We start from the raw sequence: 23,159 nt of genomic DNA, 5'->3' as shown, positions 1-23,159 counted from the left end.
ATGTTCTGTGTGAGAAAATCACTGATTGCATTAATTTGGTAAGAGATGGCACTTGTTAGAAATAAAAATATTGTGGCAGATATGATTCATGCTGACCCACGCATGAATACCGTCGAGTGTACCTCCCTAGAATAGCCTTGCCACAATTCAAATGAAGCCCTTTGAGCATAATTGAGTGGAACAGTCTTCATTCACTACCATCTCACAAACCTTCTCTCATTCTATTGATAGCAACAAAAAAAGAGAACATTTTAGGAACATTTTGTTTTGGGCACAGTAGGCACTTATGTGAACAATTATGTTTGAACAATCCCACAAAATTAATTAATTTAGGTTTACGGATGAAATACAATTAAATTAAAATACTATGGATACAGATAGATTTTAACAGGCAGAAAATAAATGAATGACTGAATGGCAGTTTGCCCATTTCACATATAAGCAAGGGGGTGAAACAATAGTTTATTTCCAGGCTACACTGACACTTTGTATATGCATTAGCTGTCTCTGTCTTGATGCCCACTTCATCATCAAAGTGCTCTTTAAATCCTTACATAAGACAATCTCCACCCACAGTGTTGTAACCTTAAACAAAGAGTGGGATGGACATCCATCTGGGCGAGGAATGATAGTTGACTGTTGTTCACCCACAAACTTTCTCTGAAGAAGTTCCTCTTTTAATTGTCACACTTCAAACAGAACTATTGAAGCAGAAATCTGACTCAAAGGAGCAGCGTGCAGGTAAAATCTTGTACAGAAATCACATTTATTTACAGAAATCACTTTCAACAAAAAAGAAAGATAAGCTGAATTGTGCTCACGTGTCAGAAAACGTGCTCGGTCCATTCGCTGTCTGGCTGCTCAGACGACAGCTAATACACTGTTATTACAGTAGTGCACTTAAAGCAGTGATGTTGCCTTTCAGACATTTTGCCATCCCACCTACAGGAAGGAAAAGTAAACACTGGCACTTAAACAGGATTTTATGTTTTTAGCTTCGGCGCTTCTCTCTGCAGATATCAGGTGAAGGCGCCTGTTTGCTGGTGTCTGCACAGTTTGTTCCATCTACGACATATTGCACCTAACCATTTATTGCCCCTGAACTATTTATTGTTATTTTACCTGCTACCAGGTTGTTCACAAAGACATCACTTGGTCACATGTTCACCCTTTGAAATCATCTACACTGGGCCTCTTATTGATTATAAGATTTAACAGTTTCCAACACAGATCTTAGAAAGATTTTGGGCACTTGTTCGGGTAAATGGCCAGAACACTGTCGCCCTTTTACCAGACTGTAAATGTACATTGTGAAAGAAGAGTATTGTTAGAACTTGAACGTCAAGTCCAAAGTTGAGTTAAAAAAATATACTTAAAGTTTTGTTGTTGCTGATGTTATTATTCAGCACCTCTTGAATCTTCATGACGCATCCTTCATTTGAAAAACAGGCTCTGTCAAGCAATACTATCAGACCAGACTGAGGGAGCGTTTATGTGTATACACCAGGGCAGTGCAGGGACGGGTGGGGGCAAAGAAGTCTATCTACTTTTGTGGGTGCTTCTTTGTGTTTTCAGTCATACTCTCACTGTTTGCAACTGTCTTGATTTACTAGCGCAATGTTGCGGTTGCCTCTGTCTGTCCATCTTAAAACAAATAGATCTAAACACTGAGAGTCGTGTGGAGCCGAGAGGCTTCATCAACTACCTGACAATAGTTTGTATCAAACAGACAACTGTTTTTATTTAAATTTAAAGTACTTCATTTTAACAATATGCCCTTGCAGCTCTAAACATCTGTTCCTCACTCTTAGAAATAAAAGTGCTCAGTAGAACCATATACGGTTCTTCGGCTTGTCCTCATAGGAGAACCCTTTTGGAGGGTTCCACCAAGAACCCTTTTAAAACCCTTAATTCAGGAAAGGGGTTTTAAAGGGGTTTCAAAAGGGTTCTTACTGGAACCATTAATTATACCAAGAACTTTTGAAAAACCCTTTCTACGGGAACAGGTTTTTCAGAAGCAAATGGTTCCAGGTAGAACCTCAGCCCTTGTAGAAGGACCCTTTTGGAACCCTTATTTCTAAGATGTGCTTTCAGATGGTTGAAGGTGAATAGGGAAAAAAGTGTCCCAACGTATAAGATTTGATCAGTCGTTGAAGTGATGCTCTGGGATGCTGCCTTGTCTCCTCTGCACAATACAAACTGATGTTTTTGATAGAGAGGGCAGAAAGTGGAGGCATGAATCGGAGAAATCCGTCACTCCCTGTTTCTCCCATCTTTCTCAAAACTGTCCCTTACTCCATCAAAACCTCACAGACACGAGTTCAGCACGAGTTACACTGAAACACACAAACAAAAGCTGGCAGTAATTCCTCCGACTGTGACAGCGCAACAGTGTAAAAGCTTGTGTCAGATATAAAGAGAGGGCTATGGAAACTAATCATGCACCACCAGCTGGTTTTTGTACACGTGTAACCGGCTTATAGACCACAGGTGGTTGGAGATGGACATGCACTCATTCTTTGTTTCAGATAAGGGTTGTCATGGTGGACGTCTCTCCATAATCTTGCAGATTAATAGCATCAGATTTTAAGTTAACGCATATAGACCCTCTGCAGCATTGTCTGTGTCTGCTCACTCGCCCTCAGACGCATGTCATGCTTCACGTTTTCCTTGATTTGAGGCGAGGAAGGTTATTAGCTGCAGTGGCTCTCTGTGCGGCTACAGAGGGCTCTTCTCTCTGCAGGCCGAACAGCTGCTGTGGCTGCGTTTGCTGATGAGAACCTGACATTACTGAAAGTGCGTCACCAGCCCGGCGAACATGAAGCAGGCTCAGATCAAGTGGGTGTTAACATGCGTACCAGACATCAGTTTATCTTAATAATTACAGCGCTGGTGATGATGCCACTTCCAACTGTCTCACAACTTTCTCTTTTAAATTGTGAGCTTGCTTTATCCGTCTTCATCATAATGTCTCTGTGATACAATGATATGTTTGATTCTCTGTTTTGTTTGTGAACGTTATTAGTTTCTTGCTTTTTCCTTGTAAGTTTGGTTAAAGGTGCCATATGTAAGAATGTGGCCAAAAACGGTTACTACATTCAAATTCAAAATACCGAGGTCTTTTGGGTTTTGTTTTCTGACGTAACTGGCAACCCGTGGTTGCTCAGCAGCTGAGACTCTACTGACTGCAAGGATTGGTAGACGGCGGTAGGTGGCGCCACATGCTAAACCATGATTTCAAAACATAAACATGATTTGCAGTCTGCAAAATATTTTTTTTAATGCAAATATTTTGGGTGTACTGTTGTTGTTGGTGAGTTCAGTTTGTTATATGAACATTATTCCTGAGTCTCTGTGACATATTAGGAGAATTTTATGGCCAGTTGCTTTAGATTTATTACATAATGCACCTTTAATCTAACCCTATGAAAGTGAAATATAAAATGACTCAAGTAATTTCAAAATATTTATTAAAGAACATATCACAAACATTGTAGCATATTTGTACAAAGTAAAACAATCAAAGTATAAAGGTTATGATTTTCTTTGAAAGTCAGAACTTTGGAAACCATGAGAAAGACCAAATAAAAGACCACATCTATGACTCCACTATGAACAAAATAAGAGAATAAATAAAGGTATTTAGAAAGGCATCATTTTCTCAGGAGCTGAAGCAAGAAGGACGATTTCAATCAATATGAGGCTGGAAAAAAACCACTCTTTGTAACAGTACTCTTCTGCTTCAGTGACAACCAGGTCACTATCGATGCTCAGTACTTCGGTCATAGCATTTACGGCGTGGTAAGTCACAATACTAACATTTTTACAGTCCTTTTTATTTCGACTGGTCAAGTAGAAAAATCTGGATCGGAACAAAAATACGTATACATCTTTAAAGTGGAAAAATATCAAACCATCTTTCAAGTTTTCCTTGTACACATTAGATAGTAGAAAAAAAAGGAATACATGTGGAGAGTGGTGTGTTCAACACTGTGTCATCTGCTACCTTTTACACTCATTAAACTGCATCAGTATAACCAGAGCTTTACAGCTATCCTTCAAGTGCATCTTCAGACTACATACTGTTGATATGTTAGTACAAGTATTTATAAAATGCAGACTTTTGCATGAAAGCAGCAGCTTACACACACACACACACAGGCTGGCAAATAGGCCAGTTTGGTTCATTTCAGTTGGCCTCCATTTGAAGCGGCGTCAAGGTGAAGCGAAGGAACGTAGGTGCAAGGAAGTGGTTCCATTTCCTCACTGGGTGGAGTCAGAGTCACTGGAGTCCAGGCTGACCTGTGTGGGGGTGGGGGTCCCACTGTGATGGGCAGCCGGTGGGCAGTGGAGGGTCTGTGTGCTGCGCCGCAGGTTCTCCAGGGACTGAAGGAAGGATCGACGTGCCCTCTCCTCCTCCAGCGGTGAGGAACCTTCTTCTTCTACTTCTGCAATCTCAGCAAATGTGACGGGCTGTGTTTTGAAGCGGGCCTCACGAGGTCGGCGGGAGCGGCTCTTGCCCTTTGCAGGGCCCTTAGGGACCGGCAGCTGCTGGGGGAACTCCTCCATGGCAGAGGCCATAAGGTGGGCAGGTAAGGCATGGAAGCCCGAGGTTTCCATTACCATCTGACGCACAGCAGCCATTTGTCAAAACAAAAGCCAAGCAGGTAATGAAATTGTCTTTAAATGAAGTGTAATACCAGCTGTAAAAGTGGTTAAAGGGTCTTTCGTGGAAAGTCTTTCAGGATAAACACAGCAAGAGTCCAAAGTAAAGCAAAAAAAAAAAGTCCAGGTACACTGAAGATGACCTGTATTTAAGATACAAGTGTGAATGAGCTGCTCTGATCTCTGCTCCTCACTCCTCAGTGTGAGTGCTTCAGTTCCAGTGGATGTGTCTTGTCTTCAGTGTGTGAATCTCTGTCTGCTGAAGCCAGTGCTCCAGCCCCTCTCTTTTATAGCAGCTCAGCTCCACTCAGTCCCTCTCTCACTCCATGCTGTTTGCTTCCTGTGCTTGCCATATGTCCCTCCCACTCCACTTCTTTGCTTTCAGCCATGGTTCTGGATTCCAAAGCAGTCAACCAGTCACCCACCCTCTCAAAACTGTGTGTGTGTGTGTGAGAATGACTGGAAGAGAGAGGAGGGGAGAGAGGAGAATAAGGACGAGAAGAAAAGTTCCCAAAATCCTTGTCAGTCAAGACTGAAAGACTCCGAAAATGACGTGTGGCGTTCAGTGCTCTGCTTTGTACGGCAAGAAAATACTTTTTGAAGATTTTTGAAGGCTGATACCAGTGTTCAGTTGAGAACAACAATGCTTTGATGCAACTTAGCTTGATGCAATTTTGTATTGCACAAAACACAGTTACGCTTCATTCACAGTGAGGACAATCAAAGACCTAAACCCGAATTCTAACCCTAACCTTTAAACCAGGCCTTGACCCCACAAAAACCCTTTAAAGAAGTGAGGACGAGCCAAAATGTCCTCAGTCTGTATGGTTCATACGACAAGAACACACAAACACACATAAATTGTCACAGCAGATGAGCTGTTGAGAACCCAGAGCAAAAGCAGGAAGGAAGGAAGAAGGAAATGTAGTTAATCTGACATTGTTAACTCACTTTGCAATAGTTTACCCTAAAATCACAATCCAGTGGCAAAAGTCATATAATACATGCTTCCTTTGGATAAATAGTGTATATAGTCCTTCTGTAGAACAGGATGACAGATATAAGTCATATAGACAGAATCACAGACGGGAGATGCATGAGCAGACCTAGTGTCATCCCAGTCAACATGTCACGTCATCTTAACTCTGACCGTGAAGCTAAATTTATCAGCGTTGCCGCCGAAAAGCGGGTGGGAGTGTCAGGGTCGGTGTGGATTGCGTGGATCGGTTACTACAGCTTAGTCCGTGCCAGAGCAAACCTTCATCTTCTCGCACATGTGACACATGCTGCATGGTCTCTGACACTATGATTATTCTATGATTTTCTGTACATTTGACTGAAAAATCACATCTCAAAACAATACTAACTAATTCAGCCTCAAATTCTGGGCTCTTAGTGACACCAGCAATCAGAGCTACCAAAAGCACAGCCTCTTACTTTTTGGTAATATTGTATATTATTGTCTTTGACGCCTCGAAAGCAAAAGTTCAAAATATGAATCAAAAATGTGTCTTTCAATATGCATCTGCTTTTCAAATGTGCATACACACACTTACGTATTGTATCATGGCAACGTGAACACAAACACCAGGAACTCAGCACCGTGTCAGTGCGAGTGTCATCTATAGTTACTAATATTGACTTACAGTCTCACAAACAGTGGCATGTATGTATGGCATCACACGATCGGTGGCGCTAAGGTTGCTTTCGAGCACTGACCTCATGGGCTTTCCCTTCAAAAAAAATATTTTCAGGAGTGATGTTGCAGCATAAAACACCTGCAATGTTTCGTCAAGCATTCTGTGGGTGACGTCCCAGGAGGGGAAAATGAACACCAATCCTTTTTTATACTACACACACGGATGCTCAACATAGTTGTATGTTGTGGATTTGCTTCCTTGGCTCTACGATGAGTCTATCTAAGGTCAGAAAAGATCAGGCTGCCAGTCGGGTGACATCACATGACAAGTTTGATTCCATTTTTAGTCCAGTTTGTGTGTTTGTTTAGTCGATATTTCTGTGCATACATGCATCACCCATTTGATTTTGTATTTGTGCTTAACGCTTGAAAGAAATTAAATGTAAAACTAGAAGGAACTCTGTGTGTCTGTCTGAATGTGAATGTGTGAAAAACTTGTGCTCTTAAAAGGCCCTGCCAAGGTTGTGTTTGCTGTAAACAAGGATACAGGCCGGCAATTACTTTAAGGCAGTTTTAAAATGTTCAGTAAATCCTGCACATGTGATTTCAGAAGAAAATGTCAACTCCGATTTAAAAGTAGAAGACTGTTTTTGGGATTTATTGGACCACATTGTAACTCAGGTTGTTCAGGTCTTGTCTTACTCTGTCTCGTCGTGTATCCGATGACAAACAGCTGATGGTATTTGGAGGAGAAATACCTCCGTCAGGAAGAAGCACGAGCAGAGGCAGCAGAGAAAATAATCCCTATGAAATCCTCTCCTTGATCACTTACACCACCCTCGTCTCACTCACTACCAACACACACTAACACACATGCACAAGCACGCCTCATAAAAGTGGTCTGAAATAGACTGCATTCATTACTTTGCCAAGATAGGAATATGTGAGGGACAAAGACCATTTAACTATAAAAACTGCCTTCTCGGTTTATAGGTGCTATAAGATGAATAAATGGAGATCATTTTCATTATGATATGGTAATATTTAAAAATATACTACCTCTACTAATTTATTTAAATAGTGTTCACAAAAGCAAACCAGGAAGTTTGAGCAAGTAATAAGTAAAATGATGTGCATATAAATAGCAGTAGAGCTTCATGCCTTGGTATTGTATTGATACAGAATTAGTATTGTTATCAGTAACTTGGCACGCTTCATGAAGTTACTTTGTTTTCTTACCTCGTATACGAAAAAGAAATGCATTTTTATATGCAAGGAAAACGTGGAACAGATTGCGTTGAGTTATGACGAAAGAAATTGCCATAACTCATCATCATTGCATGAAATATTTATCATTTTATACGTTACATACTGTGTCTGTGTATATTTGCATGCCTGGAAAAAGATAAGCAATTATAGCAACAGTTCCAACACACATTTAAATCACATTAAACCTGTGCAATATACTGTTAAATGATTATATTACTACTTGATTTGACTTTATTATTACTGCTGTGGAATGTGACTTTTCAATAACTCAAATATACTGCAGTAAATTCACCGTCAGTCGTCCGAGACCGACATTACTCGTCATTATTTATGGTGCGCCAAAGCCGACCACACATAGAGAGACGAAAAAAAAAACGTATGTGTTTATCTGTGTAAACTGCAAACAAGCAGTAGTGGGAAATGCAGGAGAGCAAGTGAAGTGAAAAGAAGGAAGGAAACAGAAAGCAAAAAAAGAGAACTTATAAGCAATCGGCTAACGTTTTCCTAAACCCAGTACAAGTGTTTGAAACACATCTGAAGAAGACATGAAAACATGAACCAATATGGTTCTTTAAATCACTGTTCATGTCTGATTATAAAGTTCAAATACAGGAAACTCATCATGCACCAGACGACACCGCGGTGGCTCTTGGAAACAGAACCATTATCCATACTTGTGCAGTCAAAATCAAACTGAATAAAAGAGTACAGAAGCTTTTGTTTGCAGCTATATTACATCACAGTAACTAAAAGCATGCAGACCAACGCAGATGTTTTTCAGACTTAGTCCTATAACCTTCTGCCGATATATCTATGACACACTGACACTCTCTCCCTTTGGACCTGACTCTTTCGTTATTTGGTAATTGTGAAACCACCACACTTAGAGCATGCATGCTGCACATACAGAAATCCATATACTAATTAAAGTGACTGTATGGATGAAAGTGTATTTATAGCAAATACCTTGTATGTCTGCTTTTATGCAGACATACAACAAAATATAAAGCACACTTTAACTTGAACTCGTACTGCACATACTGACATGAACTCAAGTCTGAGAAAGCGAGAAAAAGAGAGAGAGTGAAGTTAAGAAAGCCCATTAAGCAGGTCCATGGTGTTAAAAGGTGAGGCACACACCACAGGTCACATTCCCAAACCAGCAAATCTCCCTGTACCCGCCGTGATGGGACGTCCTGTTACCATAGCAACCCAAATGTCATGGTACTACAAAGAAAGAAGAGGGTTGGGGGGGGGGGCACATACAACATCAGGTGCTGTACATCTTTCCTCTTTTGTGTAGGAAACCCTTGCACTATTATGCAGGGACTATTTATGAGTGAACAACAAACATGCTGTAGAAGTGCATTACTTAGTGCTTTCAGTGAGAAATACGTACAAGTTATGATGTAATCATGATGTCACAATGAAAACATACTGTATCAGTGGTGATAACTACTGCTCATTTAAATGGTAAATGGTCTGCGTTTATATAGCGACCATTCAAAGGTACAGTATTTTTTCCATTCACCCATTCACTCACACATCATACACACTTTTCATACCCATTCTTGGTGTGTACATTGGTGTGTAGACTAATGACGCCGGGAATCAAATGCACAAACTTCCAGTTGAAAGAAGAATCGCTTAACCACCATCACTGGGATTTAGCAATCAACCCTTCGCCATCATAGGGTACAAATGACCTCTCAATGACATTATTATTATATAAAAAATGTAGGATTGCCTGATTGATTACATACTGTGTCCACAGGTGATTTATATGTATATTATTATTATTATTGGGTACACCCTATATAATGCAATGCAAAATTGTGGTTAAATCCACAAAATATAAGATCTTGGCCCACAATAAATTGAGATAACTTAACTAACTTCAATGAGGTGACTTTTACCTGATTAAATGTGTTAGTGACCACTCATTTCATTGAACACAGATAAACAACATGGATGAAACATTCATCACACTTGTTGCAGTTGCATTAATAAGGAAAGGTAGCTTTCATGCAGCTCTGGTTTAAAATACAGATAAGACGGAACTGGAGGCAATGTTGGTGTAAACCAATAAGCACGTCATCTTGTGGAGCTGGTCTGTTTCCCCTGAACTCCTACTCTTGGGACTGAGTCAGTACAACAACATAGGGACAACATGTTTATTTATAGACTCAGACTTGGAGACTGGGAAACATTCCCCTCTTGGAACACTATGTCTGTTTTTGCTACCACATGAGAGATGTCATTTTAAATCTACCAGATGGAAAATTAGTTAGTTTAATATATATTTTTTTTCCTTTTAAAACACAGTAGCTGGTACTGAGATTATCCTACGATTCAGTATCGACATCAAAGCACAGAATGTGAAAAGGTGCAGGTGCAAGCACAGTAAATGTGATTAATGTGATTAATACTGAGTTTGTTTGAACTTGAGGTCATTAAATTGATCTTTTCCCACTCATTACACAATCTACAGTTTAGATTGTGTTCAGGGTTCATGGGACATGAAAGCCCAGGGATGATTCCTGATAGTTACACCTCCGGCTTTGCCAGGCATTCAGACACAAAATATTTGCCTTGTGCGCAGGAGGGAGTTCCTGTCCTCGTCTCGGCGCTTCTGATTCCTATAATTCGATTACCTGCACCTCACCCCCTAAATCCGCTTGTGATGTGTTACCACACTGGGGGAAGTATTTTTTTTTATTTAACCTTTATATATACAGGTTATCTCATTGAGACACTGGGTCTCATTTTCAAGAGAGACCTGTCAACAGTTGTAATTCCCTCAAGATGACATGGATGATGTGTCTGTTAACACGGGATTAGCGTCGGCTGATAAAACTCCCACAGGAAATATGGGGAATCACACAGCAAAAATATCGAAATCAGTGGGACATGAGTCACATTAAGACCATACTAAGGATGTGTTGTCCATGATTTCCTAAATTTGGAGGACGTCATTCAGATGAGAATATGGAAGACTTACACAATTATTTACTGTATATATTTTAGAAGATTGTCAGATATGCTGGTTTTGATCAGTTTTGATAGTATTAATCCCACTTTTCATACTGATGTTACCAAATTATTCCATGACTTTTGTCAAGTTTATATATTTTTTATGGAAAAAGACATAATTATTTATCTCTCTAAGGTCCATCAAAGAGAAGCAGCAGCAAAACGACTGGACCAAAGTACGTAAAACGAAAAAAAGAAAAGTTGACGTAGTTGAAGATTAGTCCCATAATTTGGAAATTTACAACGTACGCCCGTAGGTGAAGCGAGAAGGAGAGGAAGAGAAGGGGGGCACAGTAAAGGAAAGTGGACCAAAGCCATGATAAAAGAGAATAAAGGAGCTGGGAGGCTTAAGTGAATCGGTCAACACATTCCCACAGCAGCTTCCAGCCAATCACAGCATGACTTCAGACTAGCACTTGAGGCCGTACACGTACACACTAATATATTACAGTGAGGTGTAAACATCTGCTCATATCCACATATGCAATACTACAAAATATAATTAATGAGCAACACTCTTAAGAGCTGAGATTTGTCCCGTCTTACTGTGCAGAACCTAAATGGACTATCCTCTTCTGAATGGACACACGCTTGTTAAGAGTCTGTTTATCTTGGGATTTAGTCATACCAAGAAGGTCTCGAGTTAAGAAAGTCTCAAAGACTGGCACCAATAATACTTCCAGACTTTAATAATTCTCTGTGATCGCCAACTCTTTTATTATAAACAATCAACATTCAGCAGATGAAAGGTGAATTATGGCAGTAAGGCTCCAGATTTGGTTGTGACCAATATGTCATTTAGCTCCTTCCATATTCAAACAGTCTCGAAACTGACTCTGATTGTGTCACTGGTTAGCTTTAACGCCAGCAGCCATACGCACAGAATGACAATCTCAACACACTGTTGCCTTGTGGGTAATGTTTAAGATGGTCACCTTCTTAGTTTGGCTTTCAAAAACACAATACATGAAGGATAAGGATAAGGATGATGGAAATGCGCGTTAAAACATGGAGATGGACAAATCAATTAAAAGGTGCTCGAATAATCATTCACCATTCATGTCCCCCATACATGACAGTAAATATGTCAAAGTATTAAGAAACAGAAACATCAACCTAATGATGACAAAAACAGAGAAGGTCAGATGATCAGCAAAGTTAATATGATTGTTCTTTTAAGGACTCGGGTATCACTTCACACACCGTCCAAGACTGATGCCATGTTTTTTTGTCGCTTAATTATCACATTATGTAGCAACATTAGTTAGATATTTCCCCACCAGATAAATTGTAATTCACTTTTGGCACAATGACAGGCAAACTATCTAAAGCCCAGTAATCAAACATGGTCCAGTGATTATGTTTCAGTGTCTGCTTATGTAACACAGCAGAGGGCCGGTGGCTGGAAATCAGGTGGACACATTTGTCAGCCCAGACAGGAACAACGCTGGCCTAATTGGGTGTGATCCATACAGTGGCACCACTGACTAAAGAGGGAGATTAAAGGAGCTGGCAACAACAGCAACAGCTGCGATGCAACTCCAGTAAAACCCCCAAAATGTTTCCAGCTCTTCACAACAGGTGATGAGATTCCAAATAAGCAAACAGTAGTTAAAACAGCGATGATGGGCAGCTTGTTAGTTACTGTAGCTACGGCGTCGCATGCCAAGTTTCCTTCCAGGCAGACTGGAAAATGTAAACAATAATAAGACAGAGCTGGGAAATGTATATGGAGAGGGAATTAAGAGGGCCAGTGAGATTACAGTAATGGCATTTTGGTCGGTCGTGAGGTATTATGCAACTATAAAACTAAATCAATCTAAACTGTAAGTTGGTAAGAATAGATGAAAGGACTGGCTTTGATGTAAAAGTAGCATTGTGAAGTTCAAGCACACCCTAAACTTCAGGAACTTGAGTTACAGGTGATGTAAAATATTATGTTTAGATGGATAGATGGATAGATGGATAGACAGACAGACAGACAGACAGACAGACAGACAGACAGACAGACAGACATTGGCTGAAGATCCGTCTTTTGTTTCACCGTCTAGGCTAAAAGCCATCAACTTCCACTCTGCTGCGAGATGCTGGCCACAAATGGAAGTTTATATACTGGCTGCACCATTGTTAAAAGTTGCATTTAGATCCACTTAGGGCATTCAGCTGTACAGCTTGCACACCTTGTGGTTGCACCATCGCTGATGACACATCGTGTATTACAAATCACATACTTGACACAAGATAAGTTTTAAAGTCACTGTGTATGTAAGTTTAGGAGCAAAAGGAGGCCGCAGGTGTATTTAACTACCACCCCACCCCTTGTGTTTTCAGTGTTTTCACCATAATTCTAATTATTATGAGTATTAACCATCATATTAACATGTTCTGTCATTGAGCTGGTGCAACAGCAACACACACACACACACACACACACACACACACACACACACACACACACACTGACCTAAATCAAATGCTCAGGCGTGACCCGCGTCTCGTTTTGGTGACGTGATGTTTTTGTCAGGAACAAATTGTCCCTGGCCTGTGCCTCTTGAGGCCCAACATCAAGGAGCCACTAAAAGCTGGACACAGCATGGTGCACATCTCACCTCCAGCAATAAAAGGTGAAGGACCTATTTACACAACCTGCAGCACCCACTGTGGCTCGTCCTCATTAATGAGCCATCACGTAAATACACACACAGCACCTTTTTTGCACAGCATGGACCCTTCTGTACATGCACAAAATACACCCTGCTGTCGACTCTCTCTGCTGTCACATGCTAACAAAGCTGTTCACTATGGGCTTGATTCTCTGCTTTTTTTATGTTGTTGTTTTTTTAATTTGATTTTCTCCTAAACATTAGCAGATGAGTAGTAAGTAAAGCAATAACCAGATGGGGCGCTCAGAGAAGTTGTCATGGTTACAGTGACCGCTGTAGTAATGAAAAGACACAAGGAGAAAAAAAAAGGCTGCACTTTTTCTCTTAGTTAATAAATCATACTGTATGTGGATTCATTGCAACATGGTACCAGTCTGTCTTCACTAAAACAATATTATGTACTATGTACATTTGAATATAAATTTGAATATACATTTGCAAAATTAAACTTTGTTTAATTGCTGTAAATCAAAAACTAATTAAACATATGAAGACAAAGGCATCATATTGAAGCATCAGCGTGACACGTGTCTGTTTTACGTTAAAACAACCTTATCACGTCCTTTGGGTAAAGTTACAGCAATGATTATATCATCGTTCAGCTCTCAGGGCCCTCACATGAACCTTCTAGTGTTAGCTACATTCTCATATTAGGGTAAACTGAAAGAGAAACCTCCTGTTACAAGCTGTCATTTTGTTTGAACTCGCTGCTTCGTGTGATATCTGATATGTTCTGTTGACCTGACAAAAGACTGTCTTTGATATGACAACATAGAGAACAGTACTTTTTATTTCAGTAAAGCACAATCAAGAACACTTCTTTGGTTAAATGAAATAAATAGAACACCCACCAAAGTTATCTGTGTGCCCTTGAAACATGGACTTTCCCACTCATACAATTTCAGATGTCAGTAGAGGAACAAGGACCCAAAATAAACCGTATTATACTGTAAATATACTGTATTCTCCTGATATGTTTTACTTCAGTAATCAGCTCCTCTGCTAATACACCTGTTGTTTGAATATCTCTCAGCAATATCATGTCCTACAACTGTCTTGTTTGTATGAACTGGCCTTAGTTACCACTAACTCTTTTCATAGCAACCATGCTCCCTCCTAAAGGCTTGACAGGATAAACTCAGAAGGGTGTTGGGTACAGTTCATAACATTACACCGAAGTCACATAAATCAACTTTTGCATGAACGATGCTGCTGACTGACTGTGTCTAGGTCTCACTTAGAAAAGAGATTCCAATGTCAAGGTGACTTCCTAGTAAAATAAAGGCTAAATAATCAAAGAAGAAGAAATCTGTTGAACTTAACTTTCACTGACATAATGTTCAGCGCCGGTTGCAATGTTCCAACCCCCAACATACTAACCAGAATATAATAACTGTCTGAAATTAAACCTGTCTTTGTTGAATTAAGTCAAAGTGATATTCAAAAGTGATATTTTACCAAGCCTTTAAGGCCTCATTATCACCCATTCTCCTGCAAAGCATCTCTGAAAACACAGATATCTGCTTAATCACCACTGGTCACGTCTGAGGTATCATTGTGGTTCACAGAGACGCAACAGGTGAATTCAGGCAGAGTCGCAAATCTCCATGTTAAAGTTAGGAAGAAACTGTGGTGTGCAGTTCAGTGATGTCTTTGCTGAAAAATCTGCACTTTCCTAAGCCTTAAATACCTGACTCTGAGGGGACTTCACTATTGTTTGGCAGTGAATCGAAGCTTAGTCCCTGGCCTGTGGCCCTCCGGCTCTGGATGGGTAGTTCTGAAGGTCAAGTTGATACGCGGGCCTCGGTCATGGTACTCTTTAGCGACTTGATGCTGTGAGGATAAAGACAGAAAATGTTTTAAATAGAGACATTATTTTATATAAAACATTTATATCAGACTTGACAAAAGTGTTTTGGTTCTGCAGGTGACCTCTGCACTCCATACAAAAGTCAGTCAGAAAATGTGACAACAAACAGACAACACCAGTTTCTTAACAAAAGCCCCCAAAAAAGGTGAAATGTTTACAGTGGTGTGAAATGAGAGAGTCCAGAACAGACAGAAATAACCCTGCATCCGTCCTCAAACAAATGATATACTTAAGCAGGATTGACAGTGTTAGTTAAATATTTAGTGTTCACTTCCAAACCTGGACGACTGAGCCAGGAGAGTTTGTAGGGCAGAGACAGAATTAATAGTGTGATCTTTTTTCTCTGGCAAGATCTTTATAGGAGAAAATTAAACCTCTGTTGTTAAGATACTCACTGATGTGTGCCATAAAACACCTGTGACCTTCTCTTTTTTTCTCCTTAAAGCTCTTTCATTGTCTATGTAGTTCTCTCTCTCTCTTCATTCCCCCATCCTGTTTTTATTTTCCCCCCTCACTCTTTGTTATTTACATGTGCTATATTACTGCTGCTCTCCCATCTATACACTAAATTGCCTGTGGTGTCCTCTCCTTCACCCCATTCATACATCAAACTATTTTATCTTTCATTTGGATTACTTGTGTCTTCTCCCAGCAAAAGTATTATTGTATCCTTCAAAAAAATGTTACCTCACAAAGCTAATAAGATTGAAAATGCATGACCTATTTTGGACAGAGAGGTTTATTCTTCCAAAAGGCTGACAATATGTAGTAATCATGAAATTCGTTTTCTCCCTGCTGCGTACAACCCACTTGTTTTTAATAGAAAAACAGCAAAGTACTCAAACTCAAAATAAGACTTTCCATCCCGTTTCATACACTCATATAAACCTGGTCCCTGTCTCCGAGTGGTAAACAACTGGCTCTCATTATGCTGAAGCTTTGATCTCCAGACCATATCCTCCCTCACTCCCTCCATCCATCCTGCAGGTGAGGGGGGAAACCCCAGGTTTTGCACCTGTCTCATCATAACTATCAACAGCTCAGAGCAGTCTACAGTCTTCTCTATTTCATCTACTTCTGACAATAAATTTTAAATCAAGCATGTTACTGTGGTTTGAATTTGAGTATGTTAGTATGTTACAGTGTTACCTGCAAACAAGTCTCCACAACAGAAAAAACACATCTTAACACACTTCTCACATTCCTCTGTGTTTAGATTTTACTTTCTGTGTCCTGTGGCTGGTGTTTTTGTGATTGGCTATTTTTGCCTGCATGGACCCTTGCACTTGACTGGTCAAGCCTACCTGCCAATCATCCTGTGTAGCTCCTCCCATCAGCAGCAGTGTCCCGTGACTCAGAGGAACCCGAATCCTCTCCACGTAAGTGTAGTCGCCGTTCTCCTCCTGACAGGTGGACCACAAATAATGTACAATTGTTGAATAATGCACAAGACACAATGAAATAACATAGTGAAAATGCATTATGCCTCTAAATAATTCAAAAACTAACTAAATAAGATCGGACACAACAACAGAATATAGGCCTTTAAGAAACACACCTCTCTAAATGCTCAAATATGCTGTTTTTGGAAGGACAGCTCAAAAGCACTTTTGATACGGGACAACCCTAATCCAAGGCCAAATGCCGCGACTTTTAGCAATCAAATTAAAAATAGACTTAAAAATTAACTGAATGCACAATCACTGGCCACTTTATTAAGTACACCTGTTTAGCTGGTTTGCAACGCAAATATCGTGCCAGCCAATCACATCGCAGCAACTCCTCAATGTATTTCTGCATAAAGGCATGATCAACACATCCTACTTAAGATCAAACTGAGCACCAGAATGAAGAGGAAAGGTGATTTAAGAGACTCAAACATGGCGTGGTTGTTGGTGCCAGATGGGCCCGATCTGAATATTTGTGAAAACTGCAAATCTACTGGGATTTACAGAGAATGGTCCAAAAAAACAAAATGTCCAATCAATCAGCAACAGGTCTCTGGGTGAAATGCTTTTTTTGATGCCAGAGGTCAGATGAGAATGGTTCAAGATGAACCAACGAACTTAAATAACCCTTTTATTACAACCGAGGTATGGTAAAAGACCATCTCTGAACAAACAACATGTGGAACCTTAAATCAGATGAGCTCCAGCAGCAGAAGATGTGCATCTCATAAAGTGGCTGGTGAGCATATGTTGTGCTGTTACTAATAAAGAAATTAAAGTACATTTGGAGCAGGGAAAATATCTTAATCTTACTGGTGGTGGCTGCTTGCGAAGACTGAACAATCTGGTGTCGCCCAGACTGAGGGAAGCGATGGTGGGCTTGACGCCTAGAGAGGCCTCGTCGTCACTGTGCCAGCCAATGCTGTCGTGGCCGTCCCGATACAAGTTACACATCAGGGAGTTGAACGTGCACCTGCTCGCCTGTTCCACTGCATCTCGGAGAGGTAACAGCAATGGATGCCACTATAACATGAAAAAAACAAAGAATTCAGAGAGTTCAATAGTTCATAATATAAAAGGGAAATAAAAAAAGTAAACCGAAAGACGCAGTCTAAAAGAGTTGAGTTAATTGAACCTGTGTGTTGGCAGCCATTGTGGAGTTAGCGTATGTGTAGGGTAACTCTCCATACCAGCAGGTGAGCCTGGGCTCCTCGTATGCCTCGCCTGGACAAAACAACAACAACAACCACCACACACAAACACACAAAAAAAGATTTAATTTAAAGGGACAATGTGTAGTATTATGGGTTTATATAACCCAAAATCCACTTTTTTATACATATTATGTGCTCCTGCATTGTCTAGTCGCTGTATAATAGTTTTTGTTTCATTTTCGTTGTGTTTCAAAAAGTCATGTAAAATAATATGGTCGCGGGCCACGGTTGCATAGCCACTGTTAGGAGCGAGACGCCATGTTTCTACCGGAGCCTGTAAGGACAAACGCAAGAGAACAAATCAAGCGTTGCTTTACTTGTAGCGGAAGTCCTGCCTCCACTCTCTCCGCTTCTTCTGTTACGGCCGCGGTAGCTCGCCCTCTCCCTCACCTCACGAACCTCATCTGCTGACACGGAGAAAGACGACGAGGACGACATTTGACCGAATGAGGATACCGTAGCGCTCAGGGAAGGGAGGGGGTGAGCAGAGGAGCAGGTCTTTGTTGTAAGCCTCTCCTCTAGATGGCACTATAAACTACTTACTTCACCTTTAAGAAGAACATGATAAAAACCATGGTAAGATCATTTGAAGCTTGCATCTTTCGGAGCACCTGGCTCACAAATGTAAAACCAAATTTCCCTTTGATCATCTGTTAATCACAAATAGAACATTACTGTTATGTACCTTTGTGAGCTGGATTGCATTTGTAACTGGGTCAGGGCAATTTATTAATAAAATAAAATAAAATGAATTGAGTCATTTTTCATAGCTTTCGGCTGACTGATATCTACAGCCTGAGTTTTGTCCTGTCCAATGTGAATAACAATCATCTCCTTTGTCACCGAGATCTATCCATAGCAGAATGAAAGGTAAACATCCAGATGTAATTATTCTCTGTCCATCTTCCTCTGTGTCTCTTTCTGTGGGAACAACCAGATCTTTCCAAGGACTAATTATCTTCCTTTATTGTTAGTTGACCAGCCATCTGGTACAAGAACATGGTGAAACCAAAACAAACTGCTCAAGCAGCCATCACCTTTTATGACACTGGCTTATTTGGACACTTTGGAGCTATGTGTTCATCAGTCATTCAACTCTAATACACTCTTATGAATAAAGGTGCCATCAGGGAGAAACATTAACAAAACCATAACACATTTACACAGCCTTCAGTTTAGAGGCTAAAAGATATGGGAGGTGAAGAGCGACAAGTGAAAGGTTAAACGTGTTTTTCCACTAACTTTGCCTTTTACCCAAACATCACATGACTCTTGTTGACAAAGTCGGAGGAGCGACTGTTAGAGGATTACAAAACTTGTCGCTATGGTCAGTGTTTAGAAATGTTATCCTGTCGTCATCATGTTGTTTGTGTGCTCTGCAGAGCTATCACAGAATTATACACACAAGGTGGACAAGGGTGAGAGTGAGCTCAGAGAAAGGTGAATTTGGTGCCAGCGAGGCTGCATCTCTCAACAGTCTCAATAAATACGGTCAGTTTGAGTCAAAAGTACCAGATTTGTAAGACAAATGTTTCCCAAAAATCAAGCTTTTACATGATTTACCCACATGCACGCATAGGTACATTGTAAATTGAATACAGTGTCTTCAATTTCTGCTTTTAGTTCATTTTGCTTAATCTCCTTAAAATATTCCATACCGACTTTAATGTAAAACATTTTCATAATGTTCAAATGCTTCCTTCAAAGACTAAGCGGTGGAGAGGAATGTTCCTAACTTAAAAACATCAACTTTTATTGATGGAGTTGCTAGTTGCAGCTGAATATCCCTCACTTCACCTTTCCCTTTGGTGAACCTATGCAGTCTTCAGTTAGAGTCAAATCTAAAACATGTTTTCGTTGTCAGTTGTGTGCTATTGTGGTGGATCAAAATGACAGCGTCCATAAAGCTGACTCACCTCCTGATAAATATAAAAGGCTAATTCTGGGGTGATAAAAAACAACAATTCATACAATTAGGTGATTGTTCACTTAAAAAAACAAACAAAAATTAGCTTAATTTTACTCACTGAACCTTTGAAAAACCTTCTGTATATTTTGTTCAAACATGAACTCTCACTCACTTTATATGTACAAAAGAAAACACTCAACCATTAGAAACAGGACAGGTTCAGTGGAGAAATCCTTTACATACTTCAATGTATGGTACGTCCCAGTTTCACGTTTCATCCTTTCCATTCAAATCATTCTTAAGCCTGTGATACGCACCCTGTCTGTAGTTGGTCTTCTGGGACCAGGGAAGCTCTGCTAACAGCTTACTGAACATCCAGTCAGCCTCCTCCAGAGGAAGAAACCCAGGCAGCAGCCGGAGTCTGGACAGAATGAAGGTTACATGGATGGATATATAGAAAAAATGAAATACCCCTTCCTATTATACACTCTGATCATGATTTTTATTTTTCTCAAACCATTCAATTTTCTTCACCAAATTAGTTTTCTATCAAAGTTCATAACTTTTGTTTCTTTTGTTAAAGTGATTTATGACTTTTCCTATTTATTTTGCTCCCTTGCAAAAGCACTATGAATTTTGAATAGTGCTCTATATTTACCAGACCAAATCGAGTCACCCTGTTGGCCCAAGGGAATATGGCGCCAAACTTGTCTCATCATATCAAATCAAGAAACGCTCTAATAAAGACAGCTGCCCATTAATGTGTCAATATTACCACATTTGTAATACCTTTCACTATGACAAAATGTTGTTTATCCCTTGGGGGTTCATTTAAATTTGCTAAATAACAAATAACAGCAAAGCTAAAATGTATAAGTTTCCATATGTACACTACATTACGTATTTGTGCAATGTTCAGTGTCATGGCTCAATTAGAGATGGGGACATGATATTCAGTAAGAGCTATATGAGATACTGCTGTGGGATTACTGCCACCTAGTGGATTTAAAACTCTATCACAGATTTATAATCCACTGTAAATTAACTTTTGTAGCACTATACCACAGTTCATTCTCCTCTATTCACTTCACAAATTTTACCTCTCAGGGTGAGATTTATTCTGGATTATATTGTACTCACCTGGACACTCCAGATGGTCCATCACTGATGACGTGATCACCTGCCTTCCTGTCCAAAGCAAAATGATGTGCTTGTCATTCTGTGCACATTATACACCCAAGTGTAAGTCTCTAAAAGATCCTAAAGATTCTATCAAGGAAAGACAAGTGTGCTACTTACTCAATCACTTTCTCAGCTGGAACATCTCTAACGGTCTGTAGTTAAAAGAAAGAAAGAAAGAAAGAAAGAAAGAAAGAAAGAAAGAAAGAAAGAAAGAAAGAAAGAAAGAAAAAAAGATGGAAAACTAAACAATATTTGCATTTCACTGTATTTCAACAAGTTCTGAAGGACTAATGTCTCCAAATATTAAGTGATTACTCCCATCTCTGACCTATTGATGGTTTACCTTAGTGGGCTGATGATACTCAAATGTCTCACATGTCTTCTGTGGTCCAGATCCCCAAGAACCAGGGGCTGAGTGGGTACTTTGGAGTTGATGGTTATTTGGAACTGTACCTTTTTAAAGTGACACAAGTAAGGTGCTGGTCAAACAAACACGTTTATACCAAGATGATGATATAAATTATAGGGATTGGATGATACCACTTTTTTTTGTGTCTGATTCCAATATTAAAAACTGATATTGGTCCGATACAGTCATTTTAGATCATTCATGAACTATGAAGCTGTTGTTCAACACTATGAACAAACACATTTCTTTCTCCAACTGTGTAACAAACATTTTTCTCAAATAAAGAAGAAAAGAAGAAATAAATCTATTTACAGTCTGTGCATAAAAAAGTATCCGATATATAGGATTTTACTTTTTTAATATCTGTCCGATATCTGATACAGTGATTTTGACCAGTATCGGACTGCTACCAATATTGGCCGATACTGACCGATTCCCATTCCTAATAAATTAGTGAGGAGTGAGATACTACTCACACAACCATACACTGACACATATATTACCTGTTGGCCTTGTGTGTTTTGGCACTTGTTTGGCCCAGGAGCCCTGGACTCTAGCACGCTGACGTTTATCTGACATTACATCACATCTGCACATGGAGAAAGGCAAATCAAATTTACATAAATATTGAAACGAACCCTCCACATACCAACAGATGATCAAGAGAACAGAAGAGAATATCATCATTGTTATTGTACAAGCACAATAAAATTAAAAGAGGGGTGTGCGACTCCTGTTGTCCATCGATGATTAGCCGCAAACTTTAATCTAGATTTCATTTTAATCAGTTTGTCGTTGTTAAAAACGACAAACGTACTCCATATGGGAAAGTAACACATAATATCTTCCTTCCCCAGGACAACAAATCACCAGCTACAAGGACTACAGTAAGGGAACTGGCATCTGAGATTAAGACAATTAAAATAATGATTGTAGTTAAACGTCTGTTTGTTAATTTAGCAGGGAAGATCTTTGACTGGGTCTGTCTTACTGTGAGCACAACGGATACACAACACTTCGTTGCGTTGCTAGCTTAGCTAAACCTCCGTAATGTCACTTTATAAAGCACTTTGTAAATGTCAGAGTTGAGGGCAAATACTCGGTTAAGTAATGTTGAATCAAACCTTGCGCAAATAACTCACCTAAAGCGCTTCTACAGTTCGACAAAAACGGTTCTCAAAAGGGAGACTGAGCTACAGCCATGACAGTTGTGCTCCACAAAAATAGTCCCTACCCGCAACAGCTATAAAAATATAGTTCCGAGCCTCCCTTTTAAGGTCATACCTTCATTCGAGCTCAAGCCACACTTTCATTTATGTAACCTGGCTAAATCCATTTATCATTTTAAAGTTTATTTGTACAAGCTTAAGATACCATATTTTAGAGCTAAAAGGACCGACCGTATACACTGTTGTTCACTACTGGTGTGTAATAAGGATGGGTTGATCACTAATGATAATCACTATCATTAATTGGTTTGTGTGCAAAAATGACAAATTCTATCCCGTACTGCACTCATTCCTGTGCAGATTTTAGGATCCCCATCACTACAAGGGCTGTAGAGAAACATTACACTTGTGGCGATGGCTCCAAAGCATTAAATATTTCGGCTCAGCATCACTTGTCCTCGTTTTGTCATTTTTGTATTAATGTAAGAAATTATTTAAAGTAGTACCAGACAAATTAAAAGAAAAGCTGAAGAACGGTTACATCACATTCAGGCGTGTGCACAGAAGTTGAAGGTTAAAGTTGTAATATTGTCCAGCTAGCTTTGAAAAAAACAATGAGAAAAAATATATAGACGATACTTTTATTAACAAACAGTAGAAAACAATTTGCCATCAGCAGGGTAAACCCA

The 23,159-nt window shown here is 39.7% G+C and overlaps 2 protein-coding genes across 2 annotated transcripts; both read right to left on the bottom strand.

Moving 5' to 3' along the window:
• Window positions 1-3,459: 3,459 nt before the first annotated feature.
• cUnh11orf96 (chromosome Un C11orf96 homolog) lies at window positions 3,460-4,910 on the bottom strand. The gene has a single exon (XM_083893121.1). It carries the CDS (start codon window positions 4,642-4,644, stop codon window positions 4,264-4,266), a length of 381 nt encoding a protein of 126 aa, XP_083749247.1. The 5' UTR covers window positions 4,645-4,910; the 3' UTR covers window positions 3,460-4,263.
• A 9,229-nt stretch (window positions 4,911-14,139) lies between these two features.
• On the bottom strand, window positions 14,140-22,515 carry alkbh3 (alkB homolog 3, alpha-ketoglutarate dependent dioxygenase). The gene is made up of 10 exons (XM_083894213.1): window positions 22,444-22,515; window positions 21,805-21,890; window positions 21,236-21,345; window positions 21,010-21,044; window positions 20,851-20,898; window positions 20,028-20,131; window positions 17,723-17,811; window positions 17,401-17,610; window positions 16,444-16,542; window positions 14,140-15,102 (listed from the first exon to the last, which is right to left on the bottom strand). Exons 2-10 carry the CDS (start codon window positions 21,878-21,880, stop codon window positions 14,980-14,982), a joined length of 894 nt encoding a protein of 297 aa, XP_083750339.1. The 5' UTR covers window positions 21,881-21,890; window positions 22,444-22,515; the 3' UTR covers window positions 14,140-14,979.
• Between the last annotated feature and the right edge of the window lie 644 nt (window positions 22,516-23,159).

The sequence above is a fragment of the Microchirus variegatus genome (genome assembly GCF_963457635.1).
Source record: "Microchirus variegatus genome assembly, chromosome: 8".
NCBI lineage: Eukaryota > Metazoa > Chordata > Actinopteri > Pleuronectiformes > Soleidae > Microchirus > Microchirus variegatus.
The sequence above is the reverse complement of the archived record's forward strand: the minus strand, read 5'-3'. Positions and strand labels throughout refer to the sequence as shown.